A 27,302-nucleotide genomic window follows, 5' to 3' on the forward strand; every position below is an offset into this window, starting at 1 on the left:
ATTTCCACTCCTCCACCAGCTCTTCTGCTAGAAGAGACATACCTAAAAGTTGGAAACCAGAGGTAACAACAGAATTTCAATTTGAGAATTGACTCTAACAGCTCCCTCATTCAAGACAGAGACAAGCCAACCCCAATACCCCAAAGAAAATCATGATGGAATAACTGTACAATGACAAGAATGAACACAGTGCTAGGAGCTAAGATCTGCTTCAGATATTGACAGCTACTAGAGAAATCAAGTATTTATATCCTGTATTTCCTTATACAAGAGTTCAACTCTTACTGAAGAAATTCCATACGTAAGTCATTTAAGTCATCATAAGAAACAAGCACAAACCTACCTACTCAACTGAAACTGGAGTATGACAAGAATACTCTGCAACTCTTCAAGCCTTTTAAATTTTACTAAAAGAAAAAAAACCACTTTGGTAAGAGCACTTGAAGCCCTTTCATGTCTGACTGCTCTCTTCTTTCCCAAGGAAGCACCACAGTGCTGCTAGACAAGCCTCTGCTCAGCAGCTAGGAGAGCCGTTACAAAAGGCACACAGTCAATAACTGTCAGCAGAAAAAGACTTTTTGCTGCAAGGTAACGCAAGAGGCAGCGCAGAGAAGTGTCACCATTCAGGCACTGTCAGTGTCTGTGGCTCTAGACAACACGTGGGGCACCACCTCCTACGCTGACGGTGCAGCCGTGGGCACAGCACAACACTGCCAAGTAGGCTCAGGAAGTATCGACACGGGAAGGCTGTGAGCTAAGGTTACAGGAAGCAGCACGTTCTGTCAGGGCTCTCTCTCCCTGCTCACTATGCATCACCACACCACAACTTCAGTCACTCAAAGCAAACACAATGTGAAGTATCTTACACACAATGAGGGAATCATTTTATTAGATTATGGAAGACAGCAGCATTACAGTACAAAAAGTTACAAGAGTAGCAGGAAAAAAAAAAGTGTTTTTGGTTTAAATACTCAGGATTATACTGGGGAACATGAGAAGGATAGTACCCTTTTCTAAACTCCTAACCAGGTTATCAAAATAAGTTCTGAATATTCAGCACAAGTAAAAAAGTTACAACAAACATCATTATAAAATGCTTTAATAAATAGTTTCTTTTCTGAAAGGTTTTTTTTGTTATTTTTTTTTTTAAGAACATGTCAAACAAAAACATACTAAAACAGAAGATCCTGCAAAGCAAATCCTGTGTTCCTGTATAAAATAACTGGTTTCAAAACATTGGTGTTTATATTGTTCATGGGCCAGCGTTGATACTCCCAAGCATCCGCTCCTCTCACTGGCAGGGTAACTAGGGTATGTAGTGTTATGCTTCTTCAGTGATTAAAATAAACGTAGTTTTGCACAGTTCATAGCAATAACAAAGCCTTAACAAAAATCCTAAGCCTTCCCCTACCAACAACCATTTCCAATGAGGTACTCCCACCTTCTGAGTTTGCCAGCCTTTTTCCCTTAGAGCAGAAGATGAATAAAGCACAACAGAAACAAGGTTGAGGAAAATATTGTTCCCTTCATTAGGCCTGTATTTAAACGCAAAAAAAAAAAGTAATACCACATGTAATTAACATATTCACAAAAGAAAAAACAATGCCTCGCTATGTTGGTACTGTACAGTAGATGCACCTGTTAGTGTTCTTGAGATGGGCTGAACATGGGGATAAACAAACATTTCTGGATCTATTTACACGTAAGTGGTTATGCTCCTATGTAAATACAAATGACCAACAGATTCCTAACATTGATTGTATTAACATCATTTTCTAATCTGGACATAATACCAAAAAAAGAGTCTTATAAACTGCCATAAAACCTCCTTTTCTGCAACATAAATTAAAAGGAATGACATGTAAAAAAAAAGACCAAAATATTTTAAGTTATTAAATCAAATATACAGAGTGATTCATTTAATATGTACATATTTACAAAAAAGCACTTTCACTATTAGAAAATAAACTGTGTCAGTTGGGGAACCTAGAGTTCTCACAATTTTACTATCCATATGGCAGTCTTTGACAGTTGCTATAGAAAAAGTTTCATCTCAAGGCACTTGTCACATGCTTCAATACTGCAATTCTAAAGTAATTGAACAGAAATTAAAAGGCCACTTCTAAACCACAGTTGAAAGATCTCTATAATTTTTTTTTTGTTCCTATTACAAAGTGTGTAAGGCAAATTTGGAGAAAATCTTACAGAAGCTACTAACGTAACAAGTGCAGTGAGCTGCCATTAATAGAGATTCAAAGTCAAGAAAGCAGTTTAAAGTTCACACAATTTCCTCAACCAGGAGGTTTTAAAGCCACCATTAAATTAGAGCAAGTAATAAAAAGAAATACATTCTGTAAACAGTGTACAGTCTTTTGTAATAAACTTTACACATATTGAAAATACAACCTCTCCTCTGCCACACAGCGAGTGTATTATAAGTAAACTTTACAAAAATAGCAACTATCAAAGATTACTCATTTTTTTCATCTGACAGTCATTGAATAATTTATACAAGGCTAAAGAAACAAAATAAATTTTATTTATTATTATTTTTATTTATTTTTTTTTTTACGCAAAATAAAGAAACTATGAACATTTGACTCCAGATACTTTTAGTCCTTGATGCAAAGCAGAGATGTCAATTTTCCCCCTCCCCGGTAAGGGTAGGATCAGTCTGCCTACATTCCAAACACAGATTAGTCTCTGCTGCCTTCAAAGTTTGATGCATTCACATTTTTTACAGATCTGTTGTCCATTTTGCCTATTTGAAGGGACTTCTTTACTGGACTGCTCTCTGATGCGTCAGATGCCTTTGCAGGCAAAGGCTTTGTGAGTTTGTGAGAGAGGAACTTGTCCATTTCCTCATCTCTTTCCTCCTCTTCATCTTCCTCTTCCTCATACTCTACATACTCCTCCACTGCATCACAAGTTCTTTTTTGAGGAGATATGAAGTTTTTGCATTCGTAACGAATGTCTTTGTTACTGTAAGATCTGTCTATAGGATTTCTGATGGGATTCAAAGGCGCCCACTGGTTATTGGCCCCCTCTTCTCTGGGAGGATGACTTCTTTCTCTCTCTTTTCTTCTCTTTCGAGTCCACCACACACAGATGATTATACAAGTCAGCCACACAACACTAAATACGGCACAAAGAATTGGAACCAAATAATCTAGAGGGCAAATGAGAAAAAGCCTTGAGTTAATATAGCTGGATAGACAGCACTCGGCAGCTGCAAGAGGAAATCAGTCTAATAGAGAAGGTCTACTCTAGGTTAGTCCAAGGAAGGACTTTTACAATGAAGGCAGATATCATTACTGCACAACAGTAGATGTTCAAAGGCAACAGTTCATCTACAAGTGCTCTTTCCTATTTTTTTTTTTTAAACTGGACTCCATCCTGTTAACAATAAGGGAAAAACACTACATTTGAAATGCTTATTCCTCCTCCTTAATGGGAAAACTGGTTATATAAACAGGACCTTCAAGTACCTAAGCCAAGTTAGCCCAGAATCTCAGTACATAACTAAAGGAATCTTCATAAGAGGTAGACTGAAGAGTATTACCCCTCTAATTTGTTTCAGAAGGGGCACCAGCATTTGTATCAGAAATACAAGCCACGTTTTTACTACCAGACAAACTCAAGTCCACAGACATTTTCCACCAAGTTTCCTATCACATATCCCCCAGAAAATCAGTGTCCAAAACAAAGACCCAGATTATTTCTCTGGGAAAAGTTCTGAAGATTCATGCTGGGCATTTTCCCCCCTCACTCAAGCTTTGCTACTAGGACAATACTTTGTTTTTGTAAGCAAGGATTCACATATTGTAAGCAGTACCAAGACATCACATGCTTTGCTTTTTGTAGACAGAACTGACCAAACTACCACTCCAGCCTCAACTCCAACTGTAAATTGTCAGCATTTTCAGAACTGCTTACAGAATAATCTTCAAATGGCTGTACAAACCAATCAACTCAACACCACAGTCACACATGCCAACATTAAAATGTCTTCTGAACGTGTTCTTGTGTGATGGTTATGGTATGCAGGATCTGATATTCCCAAAACATGAGTTAACCAAGAAAACAGTTGGCCTCAGGAGACCTAAAATCATACTTTACCATACTGGGACAAGATCGTACTCTTAGCAGTAACTGCTAGTTTCTGCTCATTTTTCCTACACAATTCAATATTGAACTGTAAACATGGGAAGGCAGAGAGGAATTTAAGGAAAGAAGTTCTTCCTTGCCACTTAGAAATAAGGTTAAAAAAGATTCTTAGGCAATGGATAGCCTCCCTAGAGACTCCGTGTAAACATTTTCCTTGAATTAATAATCATCTCCATCTAGACATTTCAGCATCCCTGAGAAATCAGACAAGGACAGAGGGCTGTGCTTTAGGTAGGTATACCTCTACCACACCTTTTTTTTTTAAATCTAAAGGTAGAATACCAAATCAAAAGACCACAAGAGATCAGGTTACAGTCGACCTCTTCACAACTATTCCAGTTAAAAAATTACGGGCAGTCGGTCAATACTGAGCATAAATAGTGAAATTAAGAGTCTTGGAAACTCTCATAGCTTGTGCTTAAGAGTGAAGCCAACATGTTTCCACTTTCTCCAAGGATCTTTGAATTTCTTTTACACTGGTGGCAAAGTAATCCCATCTCTTTTTTCCCAGCATTTAATGCATAATCAGAAAACTGAGATACTAAACTATGTCAGAATCACAGCTCCATTCTTTATTATCTATACAATTTCTGTTCAAGAAAACATCAAAACTTGTTCACTCATTTAGTGGAGATGAGGAAATAGTACATTTGCCAAGGCTTTAACAGATAAAGGAATTCCCCTAAAGGGGTAACACAAAGAAAATGGAACCAGGCAATTTACTCATTGTTTTGACTATGGATAGAAGATCTTCCAGAAGATTGCTGAGGAGATCTAGGAAAGAGTTGGGAAGTTCTCCTACTGATCTAAGACTTCCATGTGGGGCACCTTAACTGAACCGCTGCCTACCAGGAGTCCTCTTTGTTTCCTCCAGTCACAGCGACTATAGCAAGGCATTAGGTGGGACATCTCAGCAGTGGTAACTCCATCATCATCTTATTTTTAAGACCTCAAAGCCCCAGCTTCTATAGCGCAGCAGCACTAACAGCTAAGGTTTGGTTAACGTCGGGGAATCAGAACAGATAAGAACACAAGGGACCTCTTGATCTTGTGAAAAATATGCTTAAGCTACAGAAAGGAGTTTGAAGTCAGAGCCTAAACAATGGCAACAGTGGGTAAAGAACATTATGACAGATTAGATTAGGTTTAGCCTAGCACACAAACACAGAAACTTGCTTAATGCCTTCCCCTCACTACTAATAGCAATTAAAGAACTTAATATACCATTCCTACACACAAAGACAGACTAGATGCTGGCAGCAGGGAATAGAGAACATTTTAAAAACACAGGATTAATACATGGGGAACCTTACCTGATGATGAATTCCCAACAACTATTGTCTCCACTTTGACTTCAGTTACTGCCAACATAACAGTGCTGTTTTGCCGCTTGGTGATTGCATTCACTATTATATTAGCAGCATTCTGTATGAGACTGTTATCTTGTTCATCTCGATGAGGGACAAAAGACTAAAAGGAAGTAGAGAAAAGGTGAAAATAGAATTACTGCAGTTATTTAGACAGAGAATTCTAATTTTTTAAATTCAGCTACATCTTAGTTGATATCCATGGGCTGGATTTACCTGACAGAAGTTACAAAGAGTAACCTTAAAGAGTTACCATTCTGTAGCTACAGCATGGATGGTTTGATATGAACTGCAGAGGCAGTGTCAGGCTTGACAGGTAGCACACCCTGTTGCTAATATCTAGCACCCCTCAAAAGGCAGCTGACTTCCATGTTCCTTACACTGCTCAGCTAAATTTAGTCATAACTCAAAGCACTTCAAGACATGTGGATTATCTAGATAGAAGCCCAGACTAATAACAGTCTGCTCTATTTATACCATACAGTTTACTTCTTGCATCATCACTCAGTGTGTTCTTTACAGCACTGGTAGAGACACACTCCAGCTTCTGCCTGGATAAGCACTACCATGAAAACTATTTACTTGGAAAACAAGGCATAAGCAAGCACTATGAGCCTGGGCTAGAAATGCCTCAAAAGCAAGCATTTAGCTCAGTAGAGCAACAATCACTTTCACACATCTAGCTTGCACCGTTTTTTAAACTTAAAACATTTAATGAATATCCTGCAGTACCCATACCATGCATAGCACCAACTTCTTCACACTGACAAGATCCAATCCAGCTACCTGCAACTGCATCTTCACTGATGATATTAGTAGAAACCTGTTCACTAATACACGCTGAATTAGTCCAAGGCAGTTGCACAGATAACAGAGTAGGCTTCTGTCATTCATGAAGCTTGTGCTTCATCTGTCCAGCAGTATAGGAGATTCCATGAGATCAAAGTCACTGTACAGTCAGCCTAAGCCAAAAACTGCAGTATCCTCATTGAAGTGAAAGCAGTAACCTCTTCTGTGGCTCAAACTAACACAAAGACATTTGTGTACATGCATGCACACATACACACACACACACCTCATACTTACAATAGCAACTTCTACTGCATTCTCTGTGGAATATGACAGATCACATAATATTATCAGAGTTCTGTCCCTGGAAACAGATCTAGTAACTGGTAAATACCGAATTTCTGAACAGATATTTTCAGTTGTAGTGCCCTGTTAGAAGAAACAGATTGTATGAGTTCAGTTCAAGAACATAAAAGCAAACACCTTCAGAGTTTTTGCAGTTACTGAGATCTGATGAAAGAAGAAAAGAGGGCAGCAAAGTAAGAAACAGTCCTGGAACGAAGGGTAAGAAGCTGAGCTTGTAATGACTACCCTAGTATAGACCAAGACAGGCTCAGACTGTAAGAGACAACTTCTTTGAAACTTAAAAGACAAAGTATTTGGTATAAATCTTAACTTTTCCTTGCCCTTTGAACAAACAGTTTATATCAACAGAAGAGTCTAAAAATAAAATTTGCAAGTAACTGCAAGGAGTTGTGTTAGAAACATTAATCTTCTATGTCTTAACATGGAATATATCTCTACATATATTGCCATTCTTCATTAATAATTCTGTTCTCACCTGTGGGACTTTGTTTCCATTAAAAATTAAAGTAATCCTAGCACAGTCATTGTCCAAGTACCCAGAATTAGGTAGACACTTGATATTAGGAGGCAGAGGTTCAGAGGCACTGCATTCTCCCCACTCAGTGCACGGTGGATGGAAACATTTCATGTACTTCTCTTGGCATTCTTGACCCATGGGACATTGGTAATTTGAATTATCCCAAAGTTTGTGTAACAGACAAGGTTTTGTCCCACACCACACCTGAAAATAAAGAACAAAAGTACTGTCACACATCATTGCTCTTACGCATCAAATCAAAATAAGCAATTTGCATGAAAAGGTCATGACCTACTGCTGATTGTAAAAAAAAAAATCACCTTTCTACAATGTTACAGTCTTAGTAGCAGACAGAATTGCTTGAAAATAGGAACATCTTGTATCGACTGAAGTGTAAACTGAGCAAAGGTTACCCAAGACACTGATGACACTGAAGGACTTGCAGATTAATCTCTCACCATTCTGAACTTCTAATACTTTTTCTGAACCAAGGAAGTTGCACTCACTACACCGCTTTTACTTATTCCTCAAAGCTGCACGCTGCCTTCTGGTACACATCTTCAAGACTCCCTTCACATCAGTAAGTACTTCTGCAGTTGTAGTTACAGCCATGCACTGCTCTCTTTAGAAGAAAGCTTCAAACTCCCAATATCATAAAGAGTCTAAAAATGCACGCTAAATAATTAAGTGCAAGTTATTTCTTTGCCTACAGGGCATATCTACTTAAACTAATAGAAAGGCAGAGCAGATCTGTGAAAGCCAGCAGTTTTCAAACTAGTGCTTCCAGTGAAATGTGAAACATCCAGTTGAGGCAATGACATCAAGTACTGTTAGTTCTTATCTCAAGCCACCCACCTAGCCTTACAACTTGTAAAGCACAAGTCATGTCTCTCCCCAGCTGTGATGTAAAGCTGCACAGCAACCACAAATCCACTAAGATACACTATCACAGCACAGCTGAAAGTCCTTCAGTATACATGCTAACACATTCTATCTGCACCTACGCTAACCATATTTCTTCCAATATATTATCCATAATACACAAACATTGCAATTTGTCAATTCATAAAGGCAAATATCATCCACTAAGGAAACTGTCCTTTACTTTGGCATTAGCATTTCACAGAATTAGAAGCTCTAACACCACTTTCAAGTATTTGGCAGAAGTTTATCATCAAGGATCATTATTCCTTTACAATTCCTAATTATTTTTCTGCAAGGTACCTATCTGCTTCTAGAGAGTTTCTTATGGCAGGCAGAGAACAGAATAAAAGCTTGCCATTATAAAGGCAAGCCCATAAATGTTTCTACAACAAGTCAGTGGACATTCAAAAAAAAAAAAGGCTGTTTTGAGGGTGACCCATGCAAGAACCTAGACTGAAAAGAGACCAAAACTATGTATGAAAATTAAGTATGTTTCAGTCAGAATGACTTTAAAAAATAGGTCAAAATACCTACCTTGGTGCAGTCAATACGGCCGTCCAAACAGTGGCAGCTGTTGCATTCTTGATCCCACCTGCTGCCATGAGGAAAGGTCATTCCTTTAAGCCAGCAAGGCTTTCCAATTCCAATCACTAAATAAGAAATATACAGACACTTCACTTCAGAGTTACTGAAGCTTTACACATTTTAAGAAAGCCTACTTTTGCTGCTGTTCCTTATACATCAGACTACTACACATGAATTCTATACTAACTGCATTGTATACAGTTGTTTTTTGGGTAAAGGTTGATAGTAGATATAGGAATACCTTCTTGACACCTAGGACCAACTCTTCCAGGAGGACAAGTGCATCGGTATCCGTTGATTTCATCTATACAAGTGGCACCATATCCACAAGGGGAAGATTGGCATTCATCAATATCTAGATAGAAAATAGGTACAACTCAATGGCAAGAACATAGAGCACTATAATTAAATGACTGCAATTAGATGTTTACCATGATGTAATCTGACAACACTGGGTCTTCCAACATACAAAAGACAGCTTGACTGTCCTAACTGGGCAGCACTACCATTTCAGCTGTAACCTCTTAGCAGCCTCTAACAGATTTCTTTTATTTCCATCCTAACTGAAGCCCCGTTGAAAAAAAAAAACAGCACTCAAGTCATCCACTGAGTAAACTCAGAGTAGGAGTACTGGACAACTGAAGGTGCAAATGTCTTCTCTATATTCAGCTTGTGTCAGAACAGAGTGTGGGACTTAAGCCCTAGAGTTTGCTATTTAGACTTCACAGAAAAGCACACGCTTTCATCACGTTACATAGCAAGAACTGAACAATCAGTTGGCTTGAAAGTGCCTCCTGATTAGGTTTGAAATAACCCTAATCCACTGTAAGAAGGAAGAATAACGTAGAGCTTAGTTTGTGACGGACATTTCATACAGCATCTTAAGTATGAAAGTGAGTAGACATTTGTGTTATTTTTACAGACAGACTACCATTCAAAGATTCAGAGGCTTAGACCTGGAAGTCTATTGAAAAAGGTGAGGGAAGCACTGTTCTTTCAGATGCAGAACACTGGGGAATTGAGCAAAACTAATTTATGCAAATGTCTACCAAAGGTAACAAACAAACCTGTCAAGCTCTGATCCATAGGGCCCAGCTGTTTCATTGCTGGTCATCACCAATTCCTCCCAAAACATCTTCCAAAGGTTCCACAGAATCATTTAGGTTGGAAAAGAACCTTAGGATCATCAAGTCCAACCATCAACCCAAACAAAACAACATTCCTTAGGCGCCACATCCACATCTCATGTACTTCCAGGGATGAGGGCTCCACTTCCTTAGGATGATTAATGCCTAACCACACTTTCCAAGAAGAAATTCTTCTTCATATCTAATCTACAGAAGCTTCTTCTCTTCAAGCTATATTGGTTTAGGGCCATCTAAACAGCTGTTAATTCTGTTAGTCTTACCAGCTCTCTGTAAAAGGCATTTTTGTCAGGTCTACTCCTTTCATCTATATACCAAACAAGGGGAAAAGTCAGCAAGCCCATTACAGATACACAGTATTTGTCTTTGAGTAGTCCTCTCCATTTCTTGTCTGAGGACAGACAGTTCAATCTCTCAATGGGCATCTGGATGTAGATACACATGTGATTACAAGCCATATCTGGTTCTTCATCCAGAGATCAGCAAGTCAAATCTACTGCCGTAAGTGCTGTAATTACCTACTGACTAGAGGTATCAGGTCATGGACTGTCTGGCAGAACGAGGATGTAATCTCTATCTAAACACACAACATTGCACTGCTTGAGAAGCAGGACCAAGACAAAGAGCAAAGTTTGATCTTCCGAAGAGGTAAACCTGTGCATATATATGTGTATGACAATTAGGTCAAAATGGTAGTATTCAATTAAAAAACATTTGTCCACAATAATTAAGTGCAGTCTTTGTTTTTCCCTTTTCAAGTTTCTGTCCTTCAGGTTAATAGCTAGTTTTGTTTTATAGCTTCAAAAGATCTCTGCAAGAAATGTGATAAAAACGTTGTGCTCTATTAGCTGCATGTTATTCATATGCCACCACTACACCCATATTTTCCATACCCATACACTACACACATATTTTCATTTGTTTATGATGTCCCAGTGGATCTTAGTTTCTAACATCAAATAGTACACTTACTGCATTATCTTTTAATTAGTTCTTTTGATAAGCAACTTAATTATACTTTCTATGACCCTTCAGAAATGCATGGCAAAAAGCAGCAACTTAGTCTTTGAGTATAATTTAAGTCAAGTCACTTCTACACCGTTAAATAGAATAAAGAAAGGAACAGAAACTGCCATTGCTTGCAAGGTGAGTACCAGTGCCTGACTGACTCAGCTTCTGTTATTTGGAATTCAGCTGACCAAATGCAAAAGAGTCAGTCTTCTTTCTGACTTGTGTGCCAGAATGGTACCCCTTTCAAATCTTTGCCTATATAGGTGCTTTACTTACTAATTCTGCAGTCAGGGCCTGCAAATCCAGGTGCACATTCACATCGAAACCAATTCACACCATCAACACAGATGCCTCCGTTGTAACTGTAAAAATAATAAATCACAGAGGTGTTCTCAGAGTTCACTCACAACTCTCAAGATGAGCAAAAATCAGTTTCCTTACACAGCCTGTTCAAACAAATCCTTCCTATTGGCCCAATTTATGGCACTTTCTCACTATTCAACAAAATAAGTCCTTGCTAATGTATAATACTAGCTTTAAAACTTCATTGAACCGTACTGTTTCATTGGCATGTAATTAAAGCTTTGTTAATTAAGCCTTCTGCTACTGTTCAGGGGGACAAACCTATTCCATCAGTAGACAGAGCACATTTTTAGATAAATATATTCCTCAGTAACAGCAACACCCACAAAAGCACTGTTGGAAGTTCATCAATAAAACATTACAAATCTAATACAAAGGAAGCCTGAGCTTTTATAATTTACAATACATAAAGAGCAGCTTACTGCAGAAGCAGAAAACAGCAATAATGTAGACAGCTTGCTTAATCCACATCAGTATTTTTCCCTTTCAAAAATACATGAGAACTTCTGTATTTAGAATACCTCCAAAGTATACCTCCCCTCAAAAAACCTTAAAACTTTATACAGAAGATTCAATTTAATTGGATGTTTCTACATTCCTCTAGAACTATTTATTGTAAACTTAACAGGTTTTGATTATTTCTCATTCTGAACTCAAGAGTAAATACTTGAAATGTTATCAAGTCTGACTCATTTCACATTATAGTAAGTCAGTCACCAGTCAGTTCTGGCATGGAAACTACGACAAAATATTTTCTGTTCATACACAAGTCAACACAGCATCGCTCTGGGGGCTATGCTACTGTCAAGGAATAGAAGAATATGACAATTATTTTTGGATTTGCACAAAGGTTGGTTTCATTTTTTTAGATTAGAAATAGTTCTAATCTGGAGTTGAAATCTGTATTCCTGTATTTAGATTTATTTTCACAATAGGCATAGAAGTGGAATCCTGCTACTTACCATGGATGAGGGTTGCAGTCATTGGTATCTATAAAAAAGACAGACCAATGTAACTTTCCTGGTGTATTTATTTGGAGGGTGCAACATTAAGTTTAAAGAGAAAAAAAGCTAAGAAATTTCCCCCCACACACACTTGTAAAGAAAATTTAGTTAGACCTAGAAGACTGAAGAAATACTTTCAGAATACTGAAAATAGTGACAAATGGAATGTCTTACAACTTCAGTAATCCTGATCTATCTACAGTACAAACTGATATGCAGCATAATGTCAACATAAAAATAAAACAGGGGTATTGGTTGTATTGACAGTGCCTAAAACAAACATCCTGTAAATGCTTTCTGAAAGATGACTGCAACTTTGGTACTTCATATATATATACGTGCAAAATGCCAGACCTCAAGTGTATCTTTCACACCACGAAGAATTTGCAGGTCAGTTGCAGGCCTTACTCCACCTAACCACTTCATTGTGTAGGTACACTGAAACAGTTAACTGCTAGCCTAAGAGAAATAGCTGCAGATTCTGGAATATGCACTACCATCTTATTTTCCCACATACTTCTCATCATTAAAATTAACACACAGAGCAAAACAGTCCCCATAGATACATACTCCTGAAGATTGTTTTTCTGTAAGAGGCTGAAAGACTGACTATGGCAGGGAGCTGAGAAAAAGAAACACGACAAGCTCTTCATTCATTAGTCAAGGCATCATCTTCCCATCTACTTCCCACCCTGAATGATTCAGATATTTTGGCACTTGAACACTATAAGCTTGCTCTGTTTCAATTAACAGCTCTGTGCTAGACACTCCTAGTAGCTCAAGGGAATAAAGGAGAGAAGCCTTACTCTGTGTGCATGTACGTCCTTCCCATCCTTCTTTGCAGATGCAAGAAAAGGAGTCTCCACTGCCAACACATGTTCCACCATTCATGCAAGGGTTTGGTATACAGCTGCTGTTTTTAGCTTTGAAAACAGAAAACACATCTATTCAGCACAAGATACTGATCATCTGGATATGTCAAAATACCTGAATAGTATTTGAATTGGCACCAGCAGATTCCAGTGCCATGTATCTGTCACCTACCTCCATGATCAATTGCTTGAGGTTTATGAAATAAAATGTAGCACGCAGGCTGAATTTTACTCCCATCAAAAATATTGGCAGTAATGCCCTGCAGAATGCAACAACCCTGGAAATCACCTAGGAAGAACTCTTTGTTTTGTTTTTCCTGTACATGTGCTTGTATGTAGTTTTCTCTTGTTCACTAGGAGATCTGCATTATGAACTTCAGGCAAAGCTGAGGACTAAGTTCCCTAAAGTTTTTTGACTTTAATTTAGAGTCTCTAAAGACACAAGTCCAAGTGCTCCAAATTGCTGAGGAGCTACAGAAATGACCACGTAAACCCATCACAAGAGATGAGTTTCCAGACTTCAGTATCTCGTGTCAAGTGACATGAACAGCCTGAACAAGACCTGAATGCTGACTGCTGCTTATGACTGGATGTTTTTCTACACAAAAGCAAGAAACCACTCTGAATTCATACACCAACTAAAATACAGGTTTGCCCATTTACTAAACAGGTAAGCGTTATTTCCTCTGTACTACTTTTGTCAGCACACAGTTAAAGAGCTTACCAATGTTGCAAGTACTTCCAATCCATTCTGGAGGACACGAACAGCGGAATGTATCTCCATCATCATAACATGTTCCACCATTGCTGCAAGTATTTGCATCACATTGGTATTCACCTACACATTGAATAAGTTAAAATTTAGCAACTTAAGGCCAGCAGAAATTACGACTGGGTAGTTTTTAAGTCACAATTTCCTTTAGAAACTGCATTTAAAATTTAATAGTACAAGAAACACATGGTTCCAGTTGAAACTTTATAATAAACCAAAAATAATGGAATCTAAAAGCATCTCTTAAGGCACAATTCCACTATGGGTTGTGAAAAATTAAATTTAGAAGTCGCTGTGAAAGTAGCAGAGGTAATCAAAATGGCTTTATTGTGATTGATTTATTTTAAATTTCAGGAATGCCAGACTCATGCAAAGAAAAAAAATGAAACACACTTACGTGAATGGCAAGTCTTTCCTTTCCAGTCATTCTTACATTCACAATAGAAGTCATTTACCAAATCAATGCATCGGCCACCATTGTGACATGGATTAGGAGAACAATCATTGAAATCTAGAAAAAGAGTTACTCAAATGAGCCAATCCAGTCTAGCCAAGACCATGAGGAAGAACACAGTATTTCTCTATAAAATAGGTTCTGTAATAAAACAGTGCTTTTGATTGTTAAGGAATTATATTTGTATAAAGAAGTTTTCAATTTTTAATACTGAGCAACACATTACAGAAGACTAAGAACTTAAGAGGAAAGTTTCAGTAATAATACTGCTGATTGCCAAGTAATTAGAGAGAAAGTCATTTGCTTTATTCCAGCAAACATCTGTTTCCAACCTTATGAATTTTCTAGCATACAATTTATAGGGAGGGACCACAATGTCCCAAAATATGAGCCCAAACTCAGGTCTGCCATGAGATGAAGCTCTCTCTCCTGCTTTATGTTGCAAAATACAAAGCATAGCTGCTTTTACCATATATGTGTGTGAATACATGCATAGTAGTTTTAGAGAATTCTTTTAACTTGAGACAAGTTTCAATAGTTAAAGCAATTAATCTAGACCATCTTAATTTGGACTACACAGAAAGACTCTTGACAGGGATATCTACCAAAGGCTTCTCAGCATTTCTTTCACACTTAAGTTGATGTACATCCTGTAATAAGCTTCAGCAACTTCCCTTCATGTTTTAGTGGGGACTTCATTGAGAGTAGATAGCCACATTCAGCACAGAATCAACTGCAGTTTGCTCTGAAGTAACTTAATCATGAATTTCACCTAGTATGCTTCTTTCTTAACCACGGTTCATTGAGTCTCAGCCAAGGTATTAAGAGTAAAGGCTTGCTCCCACTGAGTCCAGGATACAGAACACTAACTAGCAATATCCATTCAATAATCATTCAAACTGCAGCAGTTGTAAATTCTAGTTCTTTGTTAGGACAATTCTAATTCCTGCAGTAAAGTAGAAGCACATTATAGCTTGCACTGATCTGAAGTCTCCAAATGAAAAAGCTTTTCAAATTCATAAACAAACCCGGATTAGTAAATCTGGTAAAGGACAGTCACTGAGCACTTAAGTACGAGAAGTTACATATGCTTATAGCAATAAAACAAATGAGTTTTCCAAGCAGTCTTTCACTTTTGCCTCTCCTAAAGAGAAGAAAGTCTTCCTCCCAAGGTATAGCCCAAAGAACACCAAACCACCAGATGACAGTCCCATTAAAAGAGCGGTCCTTTGAAGCTGCTGCCTGAAAGTTGTATTAACATTACTTCAGTAACAGTCTACTCAGTTTATTCGCCAAAGAACAGAGAAACTACTACACTATTAGCCATACACCATCATGACTTTTATTATAAAATTAGTAACATTAACATGCAATGCATAGTAGTACTTACTCGTGTCACACAATTCTCCTTCCCAGCCACTTGAGCAGAAACATTTAAATGAATCAACTTCATCAATGCACGTCCCACCATTCTTACAAGGTTTCCCAAGACAATCATTGATATCTATGACAAAAAGTCAGCAGTTATTGCTCAAGGCTGTCATCTATATCTACTATCTTCTTCTGTCTTTTACTGTCTTCTAGATCTACTATAATCAAGAATCCAGGTGGGTGACTTCTAGGCCTCCAGAAAACAGCAAAGTCATTCTCCACTTTCAAATACACAAGAACAGCTCAAAACAGTTGTTTTGGTAAGCTTGGTAAGGGTTCCAAAAGCTCTCACATATCAAGATAAACTAAAGCATTAAAGTTCAGCTGGTATATAAAAAGCCAGATGTTCAAGAAATTCCCAGAATAGCAATGCACATCTTAAGCCATGTTTATCAGTCTCTCTCCACTACACCCACACCAGAGAAAGCCATGGCTTCTTTTGTGAGACTGTACAGAAAGTTACTGGGTACAGACATTTGCAAAGTTGGACTAATTCCAGTTTTCTTTCACAGAGTGAAGGACTACAGCAAGACAACAGTTACCAGAAGAAACTGGACAATTCACTATGCTCTAATGCAACTCTTAAAATCCCAATGCATCACATGGTAGAGCTTAAAAAAAGACTTTAAGGGGGTTTAGATTACAGAAGTCATTTAGAATAAACTCCCACTTACTTTCATGACAGTATATTCCAGTAAAGCCTCTGTCACAGGCACAGGTGAAATTCCCTCCTGGCTGACTGATACACCGCCCATGAGGCCCACAAACATTAGATGAAATGAAACGAATTCCCTCTTGGGTAGTATTGCTGAAGACTTCTATTGTGCAGCTGTCTATTACTAAGAATGAAAAATAAACCATCAGACCACAATCTATGTCACCTCTCTTTAGAGACTGAAAGAGTTCTCCAAAAATTAAGACACTCTACCTCTTCAAAAAGACTGTGACAAGCATTTCCTTATCCCTATTTTGTTTTAAGATTTAATTTTTTTTTATTATACTGTTCTCAGTAAGACTACTTTTCTATACACCATCAATACAGTAAGACAAGTATCTGGACAACAGCAGGTACCTTTACAGGAATTGTTCTTGCAGTGGTCCTTGAGATGAGAACAATTCTTTCCATCATAGTCATCAGGGCAGGCACAATAATAATCTCCTCCCAGATCATAGCATTTAGCCCCATTCTGGCAAGGGTTAGGTTCACAGAAATCAATATCCATCTGTAAGAGAGATCACGGTTAGCAGCAGCTTCATTTCTGAGGAGTAAATAGCTCTATCTTGCCAGAGACAGTGCAAGATAATTTAGAAGAAACCTCAAGCTTTTTTGGTTTTTCTACACTGCATTTCATCATGCAACAGAGGGAACCTTCAGGTTACTTCAGTCAATTCTGATATAGAGGACTCCTGATACTGTGATAAAGATACCTCTTCCTTGCAGGAGGCTGAATAAACAGAACAACTTAGCAAAGTATGAGACATAAGCTGTATATCATGATCACTGTGGAACACTACCAGTCCCTTTTCTATCCTTTATAACCACAGACTAGAGAGCTATAATAAGCTAAATACCAATGCACTTGCCTCTGCGAGACTCTTAAAAAGCACAGAACTTTACAGAACTTTATTCTCTAGAGTATTAGCCTCTAGTCCAACACTGAGTTTTAGTTTTGTTTTTTTTTTTTATTAAATAATTATGCAGCTAAAGAGGGAAAAAAAATAAAAGCTAATCAGAAGGAACCTCAGTACTCTAAGCATTTAATTCACCAGAACATGTACAATTCCAGCTGCAAGATATTTTCAGCACGCTATTCTCATACAAAACATATAAAGTAGACTACAGAAAACAGTTGAAGTCTAAGAAAGACTCCTCAGATCTCTTCTATCAGATGCTTCCATTTGTTTCCTTCCATTAGTTTAAATTTCCCCTTTCCAGTACAAGTTCAGTAGCTGGGACTTTAGCATCTGGAATGAATGGTAGATATTTCCTGCAACACACACGGCAAGCAGCCAATTTTCCCTCTATTATTCAAACAGACTTGCTGAAACTTTAATTACATATTACAGCATGACCCATCCAGAAGCAGAGCACTCAAGACACAATTCTTGAGAATTCTTAAGAACTTAAGCCATGAAAACTATTGTAGTTAATGTAGCCACGGCACTCACCTCACAGAAGACCCCTGAGAAACCCTGTGCACACAGGCAAGCAAATCCATTCACCAGGTCTTTGCAGCGGCCTCCATTTTGGCATGGATTGCTTTCACACTCATTTGTCTCTATCTCACAATTTTTGCCCATGAAACCACGAGGGCATATGCAATGGTAATCATTCACTTCATCCTTCAAGGAAAGGAGAACAGAACTGTAGGAAGGCTTGTTTATTTGATAAAACTCGTACAAAATACTTGAAGCCATTTGTATAGTCTGGCTTTGTGAAAAGGAGTAGCACCACAAAATCATTTTAAGATTCCATGAACAGAATCTGCATGAGAAACACTAAGATTTCTACATAGCTTGCGGTCTCATTTAGCCTACCAACAGGTAGAACTACAGAACTTGTAACTAGTTAAAACAATTTATTTTCAACATGGTATAATAACTGACAAGTTACCTTACAAGTACCTCCATGTTGACATTGTCCATGACAGTCATTAATATCTATGGATAAAATACACAAAGTATTAGAATTTATAGAAGACTAAGCACTAAAATACATGTCTAGAATAAAAAAGGAGAGCAAAGGACTTCCATTTTCCAGATGTTTGAAATGGGAAGCAAGGCTGCTTGAAATCTTTAGATATTCTTATTTTAAAGAATTTGGAACTCAACGACAGAAATTAAACAGCATCACCTAATTTCACATTTAAACTTTCAGGTAAAATTATTCAAAACTGAACCAGTATGTGACAGCCAGAAGCAGGGACACAGTCTTGCTCCAGGGAGATGTATTAGGAGTTACTTAAATTGACTTTAACACTAATTACATTCCTAAGTTTTCAAATGCTAATTTCAACTTACTTTGCTAGAAGTTAAGAAAGTCCTGACAGCAAATATTTTTTTCTTATTAAAGTATCTACGCTATTATTGATTATTAAACCTTTAAGAAAAGAGTAAAATATCCTCCGGTCAAAATATATACTAAAGAAATACTAACTGATATGACAATTTACTCCTTTCCATCCTGGAATGCAGTCACAGTAATATCCACCAATGAGATTTTTGCAAGAGTAAGCATTAACACAAGGTTTCCCCTCACACTCATTAGCATCTGTGAAAGAAGATAAAAGAAAGAAGAGAATAAAGAACAAACCCAGAAACAGATTACCGCAGCACCAAGCAAAGTACCCATGCAATCCAAGCATCAGAAGCTCGTCTTACACAAATTGGTAGGGCAATAAAACCATTTACATACAACAGGTTTTCAAAGCACGCTGATCTACAATAGCACATGCATGCTATCTTACTTCTGCCATTTGCTAAAATTCAAAAAGGGTAACATGTTAGTTAGGGCAAACCCTTCTCTTGCCTCCATAGGATAAGTCACTTTCTGCCACCATTAATTAGGAGCTACCATCACCAGTGCTGTATTTTGAGACAGAGCAGTTACTGGGCATTCTAGAAGAACTATTTAAATAAACTTAAGTTGGCACACTCCTGGTCACAAGTTCGCTTGAAACATCTATTTAAAAACTGAGCTAAAATAATAATAGCAATACGCAGCTTCAGTTCTTACTCAATACTCATTACTTGAGAATTCTTCTCACTGGCTTTCCAAGATAGAGAATGTGATTACTTACCAAGCTGACATGTTGCTCCAATCCACTGCTGTGGACATATACACTCAAATGAGTTAATATGATCAATACAGGTCCCTCCTTGAGCACAAGGGTTAGATGCGCATTCGTCAATATCTGTGAAGTCAGAGTGTACCTTCCATTACAAGGTTTAAAGTAACTTTGCAAGGAGAAAGAGGTGCTGGCATACAACAGCTTACAAAGAAGCTTACCATTCTAGCCTAGTTTTTTTTCTTAGATTTTTCTCACATTTTTGAGACTGGGGAAAGAGGATCTCTGCAGTTTTATACCCACAAACTGAGAAGAACTGATCTGTCAGCTTACACATCACAATCCTAACATAGGCTGAACCAATATTTTTCAAATACAGCTGCTGTTGAAAAACATTGTAAGAGTCTTTCAAAACCGGAGAATGTGCAAATCAAACCCAGATATCCACTAGGAAATAACTGTTACATATCCCCACAAAAGATGTCAACTGCCTCTTCTGCCCTCCAAACCAAAGATTTCAGTTCTTAACTGAGACATCTATTCTTCCAACTACTTTAAGGAAGAATCTTTAATGTTTGTTTCTTAAAGAGATTTCACTTTATTTTTACATTTTAGCTTGGCTAAATAGCTTAAAATTCTCCCAGCATTTCTTCATAGTTACCTTTAAAAGCTCTGTAGGTAATATGACCTAGCTTTGCTTTTCACTACTTGTAAATCTAAAACTGCATCACATACACATTGATTTTAACACACCACAGGCCACACAACACCATTAATCTTCTCAGTTTCCCAAAATGAAGCTGTTAAATGCCAGGTAAAGCAGAATGACCACTTTTAAATTCCATACCCACAGAGCATGATTATTAGTTGTTTGTTTTTGCTTTTTTAAAATCTTCCAGCCCAAGAGGTCAGCCATCAGTAAAGGCATACCCACCAATAGCACATGTTGGTCCACTCCACCCTGATGGGCAGTGACACTTGAAGCTTGATGAAATCTCATGACAAGTCCCACCATTAGCACAGGGATTAGATACACAAGCGTGCTCCGCTGGAAGAAAGAGGGAAACATTCTTGCTAAATACTCTTCCAATATCAAATAAAGAACTCGCATACTTAGAAAGCACATTTTGATTAAAAGTGACTACAAAAACCACATCATGTTTTGTAACTACTAACGTTAAAGGCCCAAGGGTAGATAGGCCATCACATCTCTACAAACAGCAGTTAAAGTTTCACATTAATATACTGCATCAGCCCCACACTTTCACCTCCAGACTGCTCCAGCTTTTTTTTAAAAAAAAACCTTTGGTGACACAAAGCAGGTGAGATGTACGCAGACATCTGAAAACCACTAACAGCTTAAGTATCAAAGGTCTGTTTAGCTTCATTCTAATACTGCTCCTTGGAAACAGCAACGAACAGAGCTACTTGCAATTATAGGCAGCACTGCCCGGTGTCATTCCATGTAGGGTTGTAACACTTGCAGGAGCTGCAAAGTAACAATTGCTTGAGATACCTCCTCTCTCAGAAGCCAAGGCAGCTCTGGGAAAGAAAAGCAATCCCTTTACTAGACAAAGGGAATGCTGCTAGCATTTATATTTTGGGACTTCTTCAGGTAAGTTATCTAGTTTGTAGAATCAATTTGCTTTGTCTTGGAAGATTTATGAGCTGTTCTAGGCACTAATACATATCTTCTGCTAATAATCAGTTGAGAACTCGACAAATATATTTCCTACTTTATTTCACCTCCTCATTCAGAGAGCAAAGTTCATAGAATGGTTTGGGTTGGAAGGAACCTTTAAAGACCACCTAATTCCAATTCCCTGCTATAGGCAGGGACATCTCCCTCTAGACCAGGTTACTCACAGCCCCATCCAGCCTGGCCTCAGACACCTCCAGTGAGGGGGCACCCACAACCTCACTGAGCAACCTGTTCCACTGTCTCACCACCCTCACAGTAAAGAATTTCTTCCTAATATCTAGTCTAAATTTATTCTCTTCCAGTTTACAGCCACTTCCCCATGTTGCTTTACTGCAGCTTTCAAGGCAAGCTAGAAATGTTTCATCCATTTTTCCAAAAATTCACAGTATATTCTGATATATCAACACATCAACACAGCAATTTGCAGAAGTAAAAATAAAACACCCTGATAAACATGAAAACATTCTGACGAAAATACAATTTAATGAACTCAAGGCCCAAAACATGTTAAGAGGAAGAAGAAGTGAGTTCTTCCTATCTACACCTGCAAATAAGGCTAACTAGAGCACAGCTCTGCTTAAAACCGTTTCAGGTGACACACGCAATACCCAGAAGTACCAATTTCACAGTTCTTCCCAGAGTAGCCATCCGGGCAAGCACAGCGATATTCATCTGGTTCAGTATTCATACAGGTTCCACCGTTCAGGCAGGGATGATGATTTCCACAGTAATTCAAATCTGGACAAAGAAAAACGCTGATCAGCAGGAAATAATTCCAATATTACTATTTTAATCCCTAGTCAGACATACAGATGCATTTCTGGCTGGAACATCATTCACCCATATCATCCCCATATTCCATTAGCTAGGCTTTCACCTCACTATTACCCACAAAACAGGAAAGGATGAACAAAAGAACTGGACGAGTTAGAGGAGGCAGGATCATTCCAAGACTTTTGTCTTAAGCTTCCTATACTTAATATTTAGTTACCACCTGCCATGAAAGGATTAGAGGCAGAAATACTGTTTTTTGTACACTACCAGGAAAAAGTGGTTAATGAATTATCAGTTAATCATGCAGCTTTATTTATTTTTCCTGTAAATTAATGTTAAGTACCTTTGTTACAGAGCAGGCCACCCCAGTTGGTTTCACAATTACACTGCCATGGTTCATTACAGCTCCCATGAGCACAGCCTGGGTAGCGGACACACTCATCACAGTATTGTCCTTGCCAACCATAATGACACCTAAGATGTAAGTTCACACGTTAAAAGTTAGCAACATGATGCTTAACGATCAGCATTACAGGTACTTTGAATGCTACACTTACCATTCTCAAGAACAAAGACAGCTGCTCAGTGTGCAACAGATAACAGTTATATTTCTGCCTTGTTGCCTCTAGGCACACACTAGTCTTGCTGAACATCTTTCATGGACTCACCTTGCTCAACCCCATTACACACAATGGCAACGAGCTAAGCACTGTGTTACGAGAGTCATATGAAGGGATACCTGATTTCACATAAGGAATCCCATCATCACAATCATCTCACACCAGGATAAAGGTGATTGATGCACAAAGTGTTAACAAAACTTTTCGAAAAGGAGAATGCTTTCAGGAGATGAGCTACTTTGTGTTCAGTTTTCTCAAGAGTTATTTAAAGAATTTTTATTTCTATTATATCTTTAACAACATTCACAAAAATGGTATCTTTGGTGAAAGGAGAACAGAAGCAAAAGCCATTGGTAATCCGTTTAAGGAGTTCATATTTTATCACAAGATTTCTTCAGAGATGACTGTTTTTAGATTACATCACCTGTAATGTACCCAAAGTTATGCTAACAAGATAATATTTATGCTACAGGACAATTATTAAAGGTATTAACCTCTGCTTTTTGTTTTTGTTTTGTTTTTTAAAGTGCATTTAACATACATTCTAATCGAACAGAATTAGTAAGCTCTGTTAAGCTGAAAACATTTGTCTGCTCTTAAGTATTTCTTACAGACCATTTAAGATGCATAAAATCATCTGACACCCTGACCTGAATGGGGTCTAGGCACAGGCAGGCCAGAGGAGACCTGAGCTCCAACACGTGGGGGGGACAAGGGATAAAAATGCACAGAAGGGTACTTCTGTTTTTAAATCCATTACCTGTCTGTAAGTAGAATGTTTTGAATACCATTAAAGAAATCATAACTCTTCTGGGCGTCAGAAAAGACGAGGGAAAAAAACTGGTTCCTTGGGAATCAATTCATTTCCACCATTTAAGTGAGCATTATCGATCCCCAGAGGAATAGACCAGGTTATGTTGGCATATATTTCTATGTACATAGGCAGAAAGAATTCTGATGCAGATCTTCACAAGGCAGCTTTTCTTACACAAAGCTCCAGAACTACTTTGAATTCTCAGCCTCAGCATCCTCTCTCAGTTCAAAGCCTCAGAGCTGCAGGATCTGTATATGTCAGCCTCAGCTGTTTGAGCAGTCCAAAGGCCTTCAACAACCTTTCTTTTAATTCATGTGAGGTTGTCAGAAGAACATGCCCAGTGAACACGCATACTTCAGAAGTAGATTGCTTTTGCTGTATTAGCAGCAAGAGAAAACAAATACTGTTCCTGCTAAATTTGATCTTTTCCTTCCTTCTCAGGGACAGAAAAAACTTTTCAGAAGCTGATAATAAACAATAAAAAAAAACACTAACTCACTTTACTGGCCCTGGCCCAAGCCAGCATCCATGCCAAACCTGGCACTGCTGCCAGTGATTCACCATGACTATGGCAGCCGGAGCCAGCTCCCCACCCACATACAACAAGCATTTTCAAGGGCTGAAAGTCTGCATCACAACACAGACACACAGTAAATCTGTTTTCCATACCTAAATAGAGACCAATTTTCTTTAACACTGCACTGATAATTAAGCGCGAAAAGAAAAATACTGCCGCCTTCCTGGAACTTGAAAGCATTTTTAAGCACCTACCTGAATTTGTAGGTATGCTCAACTCTGCATTAAGATGAGTTTAACAGAAAAGGGTTGTTGCTTTTTCATTGTACTCAACACAAACTTTACTGTTAAACATACCGCCAAGCTGAAGGGAAATCATTTCTACAGGCTAAGGGCAGCCCAATCAAAGGAACACAGTGTTTACAAGTCAAAAGGTTACTATGTGGTAAGCTGATCAGCCTGCAGTTTACAAGGAAGAGTAAATTAGGATTTCCTCTTAAACAGGAAGTCTGGTCGCATCCTACATTAGCAGGTGCTAGGACAGCTTTAATCCCACTTCCTTCTAAAATGATAATGTTTAATAGATCCCAGCTCACTAAGAGCAAGATATGATTGATGAAGTGAAAACAAGTTAGAAATGGGCACACTGCAATTTGAAGATAAATAAATCAAGTCAAATTAAGGGGAAAAAAGCTCAAAAGATAGAGGAACAACATCTATAAGAACAGAATTCCTTTTCAAATAATGACCACTTTCTGAAGCAAAGGAAAACTGTCACTGCTGCTAGTGGTGGGCTGAAATTTCTTCCTTCCCATCTCCCTACTGAGGATAGCTAGGAGGTTTATGCAAACTTAAGTTTTTCACATCTGAATAAATAAGAAAGCCAAATTTAGAGAATTAATAAAGACTCCCATTGTTCAATGGACAAAGGAAATTCTTACTGGAATCAAGATTCTACTTCCTTTGTCCTTCCCCTCTGCTGACTTCATATCAGCTCTAACTCCTCTTTACAACTAACCGCAAAACAAAAATCAGAGATGGCTTAATCTCAGTCTTTGCTGGGTTATTAGCAGTACAAAAGAAGCTACCATAAATAGATCGTTACAGTTTAGTAACTTCCTGATGGAAGGCTGAAGCTCAGGCATCTGCTCCCAGACCAAAGCCTCCCTGCAGGTCAGGATTAAAACAAAGAGTGCAAAAGGAATAGAAGAACAATTGCTGGTCATTTTGGAACTGAATTTGTAGAAAAGATCCTGATAACTTTACACACATGCTACACAGCTTTCATTTTTCTTAGATGAGAGTCTGGAGGCAATAGGAAACGAGAATTTAAGTACAAGGCCAGGGCAGAGGAGGTGGCAGGAGTTAACATTAGCAAAACTTTGAGATAACTTCTCAGTTTTGTGACTAAAGAAACTGCAACCATGCAAGAAAAGAAATGGTTCTCAAAGACAGGCAGATAAAACCACAGTAATTCAACTCAGTGTATACTCAGAAGTAAGTGAGGCTTCAAGCAGCTAAATTCCAGTATGAAGATCTTCTACAGCGTATTCAAAGCCACAAATTCATTGAGAAACTCCACAGAAGCACCCACCATCATGCAGAATTTGATGATACTCAGAGAAGGGGAAAGAAATAGCTTTTTTCAATAGTTCCAGCTCTGTGAAGTACAAATTATTTTTAGAGAACTATGCTTTTCCTATATTCCCTTCCTATATTCCCTACATTCCTAATTCCCTATATTGGAATAGTTCTAAATAAGAAAAAAGTTGACAGCAGTCCTTGTTTTCCCTGAGCATGTTTGCAGTAACCATACAATTAAACCTAGATTAAAATGGAGATTGAATCAGACAGCACAAGGAGTTCAAAAGATCCTATGTTGTCACAAGTAAACCACCGTGAGCTTTATCTGACGTACTCTGGGTGGACTGCAGGATTAGATGACTATGGAGATCTTTCCATTCTCCACGATTTTACGACAATATTCCAAAAGCAGCAAAAGTCGTGATGTGGAAAGGTGAGGAGATGTACTCAGACCCTAACAGTCTGAAAAACATAGTCCCTCAGTAACTGGGATGATTGATTGAAAAGGAAGAAGTCTGTCATGCACCAAGAAGCCACAGTGCTCTCTATGGCCCACTTTATTCATTCAGCTGTTTTATGCCACCTTCTCACGTGGTTTATTCTCCTGCTTCAAACGCTTCTAGTTATTTGCAGATCTTAAACTGTCAGTGCAAAATTCATTGAGAAACAGCATATTGCAAGCTTAGAGTTGACTTAAGTATTCTCTCCTGTTTTGCACCTTTCTACTGAAGTTTGTGTAACTAATGTGTACCAACACCTAAACACCAACAGCACAAAGAAAATTAAAACTATGTATGAAGTTCATGTCAAAGCATGGAGCCCAAAAATAAAGAAACAAGGAGGACATTCCCCAGAGCAATACATGCTTCTAATTATCATCTTCCTGCTATCTTGTACATTCTATGAATGTAGGAGGAAAGATCAGTGTGATCAGAGATACACACATGATTATTTTTTTTTTTGAAGCAGGATTTTTGGAGGGAGCTTCTCCCACTCAGATTTCAATTAGAAAGTGTGGCCAAAATACTGAACACAGGAAAACAAAGCAAAGCAGTGACATTAAGAACAGAAGCAAAATGCATCATTCAGAGGCTGGGGGAAAAACAACCTTCTTAAATAGAAAACCACTGAGTTTTCTGATGACGTGAACAGGATGGTGTTACATAGACCAGAACAATGGCTTTATATTAGCTATTTACTTAAAATAACTATAAGAAAGCCTGTTTAATCCTTCACAAGATTGTTGAATAGCAGAGAGCAAGATGGTCTTAATTGATCCTACAATTCTGGGCATTCAATTCAGAATTACAGGCAGTATGGTATCCACTGAGAACTGGTGAAGTCACAGAGATGCATTCTCTGCCTTCCTGCCTTTGTAACAGGCATGATAGTCAGCTTTGTCAACAAGATGCTCATTAGTGTACTCAAACCCTTCAATTACTCCTCTACTTCTCTCAATCCTCCACCTCATACTAGACCAAATGACACAAAGCTTTCCTACAAACCCATTTCTCCTACAATAAAGTTACTGAAAGTTAACATTCATGCTCCAGTGCCTTATTTGTTTCTGTGAATATGATAGAGGGGATGGTTCAACATGGTTTACCCAGAACATAAGGGTTGCTTGCAATAAGTGGTTCTTGGGGTGCAACTACACATCAGGAACATGCTTTCTCAGTGAACTGCCTGATGTGTGTGTGTGTGTGTGTGTGTGTGTGTGTGTGTGTGTGTGTGTGT

General features: G+C 38.1%; 1 protein-coding gene across 1 annotated transcript in view; it reads right to left on the reverse strand.

Annotated features, from left to right (window-relative positions):
* Nucleotides 1-853: 853 nt before the first annotated feature.
* JAG2 (jagged canonical Notch ligand 2) overlaps nucleotides 854-27,302 on the reverse strand; it is a 60,083-nt gene continuing 33,634 nt past the window's right edge. Inside the window, exons 6-26 of the mRNA XM_042867190.1 lie at nucleotides 22,375-22,505; nucleotides 21,876-21,995; nucleotides 20,490-20,603; nucleotides 19,568-19,681; nucleotides 18,925-19,038; nucleotides 18,382-18,428; nucleotides 17,937-18,110; nucleotides 16,840-16,990; nucleotides 16,442-16,606; nucleotides 15,727-15,840; nucleotides 14,280-14,393; nucleotides 13,835-13,948; nucleotides 13,045-13,161; nucleotides 12,197-12,224; nucleotides 11,148-11,233; nucleotides 8,957-9,070; nucleotides 8,665-8,780; nucleotides 7,165-7,410; nucleotides 6,621-6,752; nucleotides 5,481-5,637; nucleotides 854-3,169 (exon numbers count right to left, since the gene is read on the reverse strand). Of these exons, the coding sequence (XP_042723124.1) occupies nucleotides 2,697-3,169; nucleotides 5,481-5,637; nucleotides 6,621-6,752; nucleotides 7,165-7,410; nucleotides 8,665-8,780; nucleotides 8,957-9,070; nucleotides 11,148-11,233; nucleotides 12,197-12,224; nucleotides 13,045-13,161; nucleotides 13,835-13,948; nucleotides 14,280-14,393; nucleotides 15,727-15,840; nucleotides 16,442-16,606; nucleotides 16,840-16,990; nucleotides 17,937-18,110; nucleotides 18,382-18,428; nucleotides 18,925-19,038; nucleotides 19,568-19,681; nucleotides 20,490-20,603; nucleotides 21,876-21,995; nucleotides 22,375-22,505 (2,941 nt within the window). The 3' untranslated portion in view covers nucleotides 854-2,696. The remainder of the gene's footprint in view (nucleotides 3,170-5,480; nucleotides 5,638-6,620; nucleotides 6,753-7,164; nucleotides 7,411-8,664; nucleotides 8,781-8,956; nucleotides 9,071-11,147; nucleotides 11,234-12,196; nucleotides 12,225-13,044; nucleotides 13,162-13,834; nucleotides 13,949-14,279; nucleotides 14,394-15,726; nucleotides 15,841-16,441; nucleotides 16,607-16,839; nucleotides 16,991-17,936; nucleotides 18,111-18,381; nucleotides 18,429-18,924; nucleotides 19,039-19,567; nucleotides 19,682-20,489; nucleotides 20,604-21,875; nucleotides 21,996-22,374; nucleotides 22,506-27,302) is intronic.

Source organism: Lagopus leucura, unplaced genomic scaffold (genome assembly GCF_019238085.1).
Source record: "Lagopus leucura isolate 7727_CA_CO unplaced genomic scaffold, USGS_WTPT01 Super-Scaffold_1, whole genome shotgun sequence".
Taxonomy (NCBI): Eukaryota; Metazoa; Chordata; class Aves; order Galliformes; family Phasianidae; genus Lagopus; species Lagopus leucura.